Source organism: Pseudochaenichthys georgianus, chromosome 4 (genome assembly GCF_902827115.2).
Source record: "Pseudochaenichthys georgianus chromosome 4, fPseGeo1.2, whole genome shotgun sequence".
NCBI lineage: Eukaryota > Metazoa > Chordata > Actinopteri > Perciformes > Channichthyidae > Pseudochaenichthys > Pseudochaenichthys georgianus.
Window position 1 is genome coordinate 38,792,229 of NC_047506.1, and position 9,596 is coordinate 38,801,824.

Sequence of the window (9,596 nt, forward strand, 5' to 3'; positions counted from 1 at the left end):
GGCACAGTGCATCAGGGTGGAGGGGGAGACATTGTCAGGGCTAGCAGATTTTCTGGTACTGAGTTTTTTTAAAAGACTGTTTACATCTCTCTCATTGATAGAGATGATGTGGTGTGTCGGGGGAGGGCAGTGGTGTGGGAAAGTAGGACACTGAAGCTGTTGGGAGGTGTCACGGGAGATGGTGACAGGACTGAACTCTTTTGGCGCTTTCACACCGGAGTACTTTTCCCAGGAGTAGTTCCGATAGTTCCTGGGATTTTGCGTTCACACCAAAAAGATCTGGAACTAGAGCTTTTTGCGAACCTTTTCACCCAGGGACTTTCCTGGGGAGAAAAAGTTTCTGATTGGCTGGGCAAATTGCAAACCACGCCCCGTAAAACAAATTTTATTTGCTTGCATTAGCATTATTAGCATTAGCCCAGCGCACCAACGGAGAGAGACTAACTTATGGCAACACAAAAGAAAACATGGGAGCGGTGGAATGATGAGGAGGTGTCGGTGCTTCTGGCGATTTACTCGGAAGGCTTCAGTAGAAGCTGCTGGGAGTCCCAGCAGCTTCTACTGAAGCCAGTCCCCAACTCCAGGGACTTCCGGCCGGGGACTTCGGGTGGCAGTATACGCCGTGAAGTTGTTTGCGGCCTGCCAGTAAACCCAAAGCAGAAGAAGTAATGTCAGCGGCTCCCTCAGAGACTTATTCCGGAGTGAACGCGATTTACTAGATAGTTCCAGGAAATAAAAGTTCCGGGGAAAAGTTCCGGGAACTATTCCTGGGAAAAGTACTTGGTGTGAAAGCGCCGTTTGTCTTCGTAGCGGCAGTAAAACTGATTCAGGTCATTTGCAAGGCATTGGTCGTTCATGGAGAGTGAGGCTTTTGGCTTGTAGTTTGAGCTTATAAATGATTGTATCCCAATTACTAGTTCTCATAGACTTTTTGTATTGAATTATCTACTGTGTATAAGTTGTGTTTAGCTGCAAGGCCAGTTGAATTTAAATTTGGAATATGCTGGTCACTGAATGTTGAAGGTATTTTAATTCGGGCTGTCAAGTTAACGCGTTAATAACTTAATAAAAAATTAAGGCCACTAATTATTTTAACGCGATTAACGCATGTGTATTTTTTTTCCTCGGCCGCCCCGTAGTTTCAGAGCACATCAAGTTTAAAATACCATCTACAAGCTGATGCTGACAGCCCCGCTGATGCTGACAGCCCCGCTCCTGCCGCCCGCTTGTGGCAGACCACACTTCCACGCTCACCGGCAGGCACCGACTGGCCATCGGGAGGACCGGGAGGGTGTGTGTATGTGTGGCCCGAGCGAGCGAGAGAGAGACCTTACGTCAGTGTTGTAGTCAAGTCACCAATTCACGAGTCCAAGTCACCCTCGAGTCACCACTCTTCGAGTCCGAGTCCAAGTCCGAGTCACCAAGGGAGAGTCGTAGTCGAGTCCGAGTCCAAGTCCGAGTCACCCAAGGAGTGTCCAAGTCGAGTCCGAGTCATCATTACCTGTGTTCGAGTCCGAGTCCAATTCCGAGTCACTTAAGAAGAGTCCAAGTCAAGTCCGAGTCACAAGTCTTCATGTATTAATCTTCGTGGATATATGTTTTGAAATGTAGCTGCTCCTCTACATTGCTGTTATCCTGTCTATTGAACTGCTGTGAAGCGAGTTTGGCTACAATTCTTGTAATAGGTGCTATACAAATATAAAGCTTATTTCTAATATTAATATTATTATTATATATAAATAAACTATATTTAAAATGAGTTACCTTTTAGAGAAGTGATTCTATTTGTATGCCAATATTTTCCTATGGTAAAGTTTTCGTTTTGCACTTTTATTTTGATAGTAATAAGATCGGGACTCTTATTTTGAAGGAACTTTTACGGGTTAAATCAGTTTACCGATAAAGATTTATCCCCAGAAAGCACATGGCTACTTAGCATGCAAAATGACGTCATTCTGCATGTTAAGTATGTGCTTTCGTTATCGGCTGAATCTTTATTTATTGATTAGATCACGTTACTCTGATGATAGTGTTCAAGACAGCCTATATGTCTGAACTCGATCCTTAGAGTAATGTGTTACGGAGCCTTCTCTTCTATATTGTTTCCACATAACGAGCATTTTGCGCTGCTCTTTTCCAATGTGGAAGCAGAATGTGTGAAAGCATACAGCATGATGCGGGGTGTGTCTGTAGACATCTCTAGACTGGAATAGCGGGGCCCAGTACGTGAACTCGCCATACAGGATAGAGGACATCAGACTCCAGAGAAAATGTGCTCGAGTCCGAGTCCAAGTCCGAGCGTCAATGTACGAGTCGAGTCCGAGTCATCGTGGGGGGGGGGGAATTCACGAGTCCGAGTCCGAGTCATCCTGTGCGAGAATTCACGAGTCCAAGTCCGAGTCGCGTCAATCAGTGCGCGAGTCCGAGTCGAGTCACGAGTCCCGAAAATCGGCACTCAAGTCCGACTCGAGTCCGAGTCCAGGACTCGAGTACTCCATCTCTGCCTTACGTGCATTGTTGTTGTTAGCATCTGGTGCTAGCTAGCTGCGCTAACGGATATAAGGAGCTGTTTAAATGAAAACAGAGGAGCGACATTTCGCCACAACTGCGCCGAGCACTTGACTTTATGCAGGTAGCCAGACAGTGGGACATTGTACGAAAAGTCAGCACACTCAGCACGGATAGTGCGCAACATGATTGCAGTGTCCAGGCAGCTCCCGTTCGAGCATATGCCTTGAGTTGCACATAGGATAGCTCCAACGATCCATCACACACACACACACACACACACACACACACACACACACACACACACACACACACACACACACACACACACACACACACACACACACACACACACACACACACACACACACACACACACACACACACACACACACACACACACACACACACACACACACACACACACACACACACACACACACACACACGCACTTTGTATTGTATTATTGTATGAGAGAGGTTCCAGGTTGAATTGATGCGAATATTTGTAATGTTCAGAGGTTGTTGTGTTTAATATTCATGAGAATATTTGTCATTGTTCAAATGATAATAAACATTAGCATAAAGCATATTTGTCCACTCATATGTTGATAAGAGTATTAAAAACTTGAAAATGTTTTCTCTAAGGTACATTTAGAACAGATCAAAAATGTGCGATTAATCGCGATTAACTATAGACAATCATGCGATTAATCGCGATTAAATATTTTAATCGACTGACAGCCCTAATTTTATTTTATTAATATAATTGGTCCATTTTACCAAACCGGTAGACATCTTAAAGGGGCCCCGTTATGCTCATTTTCAGGTTCATATTTGTATTCTGTTCCTCTACTGTGACATGTGTCCATGCCTTAATGCTCAAAAAGTTCTTTATCTTTCTGCCTGTGCTGCAGCACCTCTTTTCACCCTCTGTCTGAAACCAGAGCCCAGTCTGCTCTGATTGGTTAGTTGCCGGCTCTGTTTTGATTGGTCAACTGCTAAGTGATATCTTTTTACATGGTGATGTCACTATGTTACAAAAGTAACCAAAGTATTCTAATGGATGCGTTTCAGGCAGGGGTGGGGGGCGGTAGCGTGGGAGAGACCACTTTAAACACCCTATAGGAAAGGAAAAAACCCAAAGAGCACAATAAGCCCCCTCTAAATGACACATGGGTTAGGATATTGTGAGTGTAATCGTACCTGATCTCTGGCAGTCTACATGTTGCATCTGCATGCGGTCCATGATGGGCTCTGGTTCCTGAAGCTCCTCCTTGTCCAGGTCCCAGTCCAGATCCAGACCTCCAGAGCAGTGCAGACCTTCACCGACCATTGGACCACTCTGGGCGTCACACACCTTCCTGTATGCCATGTAGTGACCTGGATTTCAAATCACAGTTTCCAGATATCTTTAATTTCTATACTTATCCAACCCAGTCTCACGGCATTTCGTGTTATAGTCACGAAATGTAATCTATTGATTCGTGTTCACCAACACGATTTTCCCCTTTTTTCCGTGTCACACAGAACAATTTTAAAAGCAATGTATTTCTATTGGTAGTATGTTTCGTGCCTGCAGCACGTCTTTTTGTCCGGTCGGGTCTTGGAAGACCGGAAGCTGTGTGGTTCATAAAAACATTTTCTTACTCAATATCAAGCCACGATCATTGTTTTTATTTAAAATTGTATAATGTCTGACTTTTTTTGCCATCCGTGAGGAAAATAAATGGGGCTCAGAATAATGAAATCTGTATTTTTTAAATATTTTTTTCCTTCTAATTTGTTATTCTTTTCTAACAAAAACACACAATTATCCTTGTTTTTATTTATTTATTTGTTTGATTCTATAATGTCAGGCTTTTTTGCCGTCCGTCAGGAACTGAATTTCAAAATAAAGTCATTAATAATATTATGTATGAAATTATTTTGTCTATTAACTAGAGCGCCGGGTCATATTAGGACCGTCTTTTCTATGTTGCTGTGGGTTTTTTGCATCGATTTGGGGTTTAAAATTGGGTAAAAGCTTGGGTTCATGTTCATTTACAAACTCTTCAACTAGAGCCCCAGTTATATATGAAAACATTTTAGAAGGCCTCACGAAATACTTAAATGTAAATTCAAATTAAAATGTAAAGGAATGTGTGTATAACAAAAAACATCCGTCATAAACAATACTGGAAACAGACGTAGGCCTAAAAATGGGACATTTTGATACACCCACTGAACTGATTACTCAAGATCCACAGGTATGGTTGAAGCTCGTCATTGGATGTTTTAGCCCCATGTTTTACGTGATATGAAATCCGAAAACATTTAAAAAGTGAAGGAAAATAATACTTTATTCCGAGTGTGCTTGCTTTTCTCTTTGAAAGTCATCACATAATGGCATTGTAATACACGCAGTGGCGTAACTATCGACGGCGCAGCCGGTGCAACGCACCAGGGCCCAGAGCCGGCCAGGTGCCCATGCATGTCATGTGATACCTTGCGTGATGAGCGAACCGTTTAATCAACCTGTACTGTACTGTAGCTAGCAGCAGCAAGTTCGGCAGCATTATAAAACATGTAATAGCTTGCATTTATAATATACAGCAAACCAAAGCACAAGAGCGGCGCTCAAAAGAGAAAGGACAAGAGAGAGTGTATGTCCGTGCGTGTGTGAGCGCATCATCGTGCGCTTATGTTTGGGGCAATGGGGGGGGACCCAAAACAATATTTGCACCGGGGCCAATCACAACCTTGTTACGCCACTGAATAGACGGTTCGGCTGCATTACATATTACACATCTGCAGTAGTTTGTTATGTATATAGCCCTGATTAGAAGACTTCTGGACAAACTGGAAGAACTCCCACCGAAACTGAATAAGTGACGTGGATGATAAATATAACAGCAATTAAACAACATCTTTAATTTATTTTCACACAATACTTGTAGTATCAATACTAATTCGGCTGACTTTTATATTTGATCCAATTGGTAGATAGGCTATATTTACACCACAATGGTGCACAGCTGATAGAAAGGGACTTGTAGTTTTTAAAGATATTACTGATTTTCTTTGAATATAAGAATGTAAATACTGAGTTGAGAGAATAGTCAGGGGTTTTGGGTGATGGGAGATACATCTATGGAATCATAATTTCAATAGCATACCGTTAAATGCTGGATATACCTTTATGTCTGTGATGTGACAAATCAGATATTAATGTGTAGAAGTAAAACATGTTTATAAACTCCCGCCCTCCACGGCTTTATAACACAGCATGTACTGCACTTGTTTTGATTTACAACTGTTATTGTTGTTGCATAGTAACCACCTATGTTCTGTGCAGAAGGCAACGGAGGGACGACTTTATTTTATTCCCGGGCTGATGTTTAGTCCCAGTCCGCCACTGAAAGTAGCTATTATGTAAGGTAGTTGTAAATCAAACAAGTGCAGTACATGCCATGTTATAAAGCCGTGGAGGGCGGGAGTTTATAAACCAAAGAGTAACCGCCCTTACGGGACGCTGTAATAAGTAAAGCGAACGCACCCGCAAGGACACCTGGCCTCCTATTGGTTGAGGGATTTTGACAGGATTGTTGCACAAAAGTTTTGAGCGCACACAGAATAAATCTGAAAGCAGCAATATATCTGAGTGCAAGCGCACAGTTTGAGCAGAAGCAGAGCAAATCTAAGTGCAAGCAGCACTATTTGAGTGCGAGGACAGGGTTTGAGGGAAAGAAATCAATAAAGTATGCTCTCAAATTTAAATACCATGCTCTTGAATACAGATAGGGAATAACCCCCATAGTGCTGAGGGCGCTGCAGCACCCCTTAGCAGCAGGCAGGCGGAGCGGAGCTCCCCTGTCTGCACATTTATTTTATATATATTTATTTCATTTCATTGTGCCTGAGAATATATTTTATGATATATTATTATTTAAATGATAATAAAAAAAGCATATATTTAAATGATAATTTAGAACTGTATAATACATTATTTTGCTTCTGGGAAGACAAATAAAAAAGTTTTTTTTGTTAGTTTTTAGTCGGTGAGGAGTCGAGGAGTCGAGGAGGGGAAATTTGAGTATTGAGAAGCCTCTTTAAGCTGGCCCTCTGTGAATATAGAGAGGGACCAACAAGCTCTCCCATCTTCACAGTTACTCGCAGAGACGGCATTTAACCCTTCACATTCTAACTGAAACTGAACAGGCAGATTCGAAGGATTTATTTATTTGGAAATGTTATTTTAAATACAATTAAATCGAGTTATGTTGGTAAAACTAATGAAAAAGTAGGGTAAAAATAATATATATAATAATATAAATTTTTTAAATGTTTTTTAAATACAATTAAATCGAGTTATGTTGGTAAAACTAATGAAAAAGTAGGGTAAAAATAATATATATAATAATATAATAATATATATTTTTTAAATGTTTTTTTTTAATGTTTTCAAATATTATTTTTTAGAATATCTCACACACACACCTACAGCTGCTAAAGCATAATCAGGCAACAGCCGTTGTGTATTTTATTGTGAAGCACTAAATGGTTTTAGAAAAATATGGACTCTTTGTAGATATCTACTAAACTAAAGCAAATAAAGAGAGTAGGTCTGTTATACTGAGTGATATATATTTTACACACTGCTCTGCTTTCTGCAGGACCTCACAGCTGTTCTCACTGTAAACATCGCGTTGCGATGAGAGCAGGTTCTCAAATAATATCCAGGGGATGCATGCAGAGCTGTCATTGGCTGAGATAAGTCCGGCCGGAAATGCATCTGCGGAGGAGCCGTGGAGGAACCATCAGTGTATCCTCGGTTATAGCTCCTCCAGAGAGCCTCCTCGATGCTCGATCCTCGGTCCTCGGTGTGCATTTAGAGAAATGAGACGTCCTTCAAAATGGCACGCTGAAATTCATTTCCGGGTCACTACCGGAGGACCGAGGAGTCGAGGAGTCGAGGAGGGGAAATTTGAGTATTGAGAAGCCTCTTATGTGTGTGTGTGTGTGTGTGTGGTAGGCTACAGTGTGTAGGTGCGTGTTGTACAGTGTGTCGGTGTGTGTTGTACAGTGCGCAGATGCGGCGGACAGACAGGTCTCAGTTGGTTTGGTGTCCTCTGCTTACTTGTAATACTTGCAAATACAACTTTTGGCCTGTAATTTCAATTCCAGCGACCAGAGAGAGGGGGGGGGGGATATATCAAGTCTCTGATTGTGTTACGTTATTATGAGAGTGCTCTCATACTTTAAATTGCATATATTTATATAGAACAGAGATTATAAAATATGACAAAACACTCGACAGCTGATGCAGCTGTTGCCACGTAATAATGAACGGACGTCGCTTTAATATGACCGCTCAGAGGAGAGAGGAGTTCTCACTTCTTTAAACATCTGCTGCTTCCCCTCCTCTCTCCTCTGTTCCCCTCCTCGGTCCTCCGCTCGCATCTCCTGTGGGCGGGACTAAGTCTTGAGGAGGGGAGTCGAGGAGGAGACATTTAAGAATTGAGAAGCCTCTATAGTAACTCAACGAGAAAGTAATGTCAAATGACAGTACAATTGACCAATCATATATTCCCTCTAAATGGGCGGGCTTTATTTTCGCGGACTTTATGACAAGTTCCGCCCGCTGTGGTCCATGGGTCTATGCAAGGGTGCAGTGACGCTTCCTAAAACCCGGAAGTAAGCTGCGCTCGGATTCCCTCGACAGAAAGCAATGGGTTTTCTCCATAGGATTTTGGAAAATAGCTTGAAATAAGGTCTGTGGAAAACGAACCTGTTAGATAAAGGCACTTTTTGTTCAGCTGGATAATATCCACATGTCTATCCTACTTTTATTAATTTTGAATCATAAATATAATCGATAGATGTATGATTAGCATAAGTTCGTTCATGAGTCATTTTCAAGATTGAGTTACAATGATAAACTGGAGTGGCAAAGGATCAGCTGCATGACCCGCAAGTGCTTCATCCAAAAGGACAGGAGGATGGACTTTGTGTTTAAGTGATAAGTCATTTTAAATGTAGGCCGCCGTGTCATTTGTAATTGTTACTTGGCTGTGGGTGCCCTGTCATGATAGGTGATTATATAAATTGTGTTGTTTTGTGTGGTAGAGGGTCGCTGTCATTGATGCATTTTGCACCCCGGGCCGCTGTTTTGATATTCCGCTGAAGTATATGCGGTGACGTAATAACTCTTCTTTTTTTTCGAGGGAAGGGGGGTCAGAGGGCCTAGGTATAAAAGTCACGGCTCGCCACTAACTGACATGGGGAAAAAACGTATCTTGGAATTTGTTCTCTCTAAAAATGCTAAGTCTGCTAAATCATGTGCATAATCTGTATATGTATCAATATCATGTTTGTGGTATTTTAATTATTATTTTATGGTTATAACTGCTGCAGCCGTGCATAATCTGTGTAATATGTAGCCAATAAATTCCAGATTGTTGGTAAAATAATACGTGTGCGTGCTCTATAGGGCCCGTAATAGTGTTCACTGGAGTCCATTGTTATGCCACTGTGTGTGTGTGGTTTTGTCCCCCCGTTGGTGCGTAATTAGCACATCGGACAGCACCTCAGCATCCCCACTCAAAATACCTTCCCGCGCCTCTGCGCAGTTGTGTATATGATATGTCAATTAACCTTAGAAAATCTTGAAATCTTGAACTGGATGTGCAACATAGCCATTATATACAGTCTTTAATCAATTATTAGTAGAGAATAACGAGTTACTCATATACTTTATAGGGATCTGCAGATAATTGTTTAATCTTTTCAAGCACCATCAAATATCTTGCCTGATTTTTCGCACTTGACAATCACCTTCCCTTAATTTTACTCAGGTGTAACTAAAGTCTGATTTAAGGGTTGTTTATATTTCACCTCATTAATCAGAATCTGCAAAGTAACTCAAATAAATCCAGTGGAGTAAAAATACCAGGTTAACCTCTGAATTGTAGTGGAGTAGAATTACAAATTAACAATAAATTGTATGTTTTACATGCTGCTGTAACAAAAAAACAAAGTAGGCTACTTTGCAAATATAATTCCTGTTTATTATTATTATCAACACAGTTACTTTTGTATGCAGTGAG

At 41.4% G+C, this 9,596-nt stretch overlaps 1 protein-coding gene across 1 annotated transcript in view; it reads right to left on the minus strand.

Annotated features, from left to right (window-relative positions):
* LOC117445970 (inactive N-acetylated-alpha-linked acidic dipeptidase-like protein 2) overlaps positions 1 to 3,883 on the minus strand; it is a 656,924-nt gene extending 653,041 nt beyond the window's left edge. The window contains exon 1 of the mRNA XM_034081942.1: positions 3,715 to 3,883. Coding sequence (XP_033937833.1) covers positions 3,715 to 3,883 — 169 coding nt within the window. The remainder of the gene's footprint in view (positions 1 to 3,714) is intronic.
* Positions 3,884 to 9,596: the final 5,713 nt, after the last annotated feature.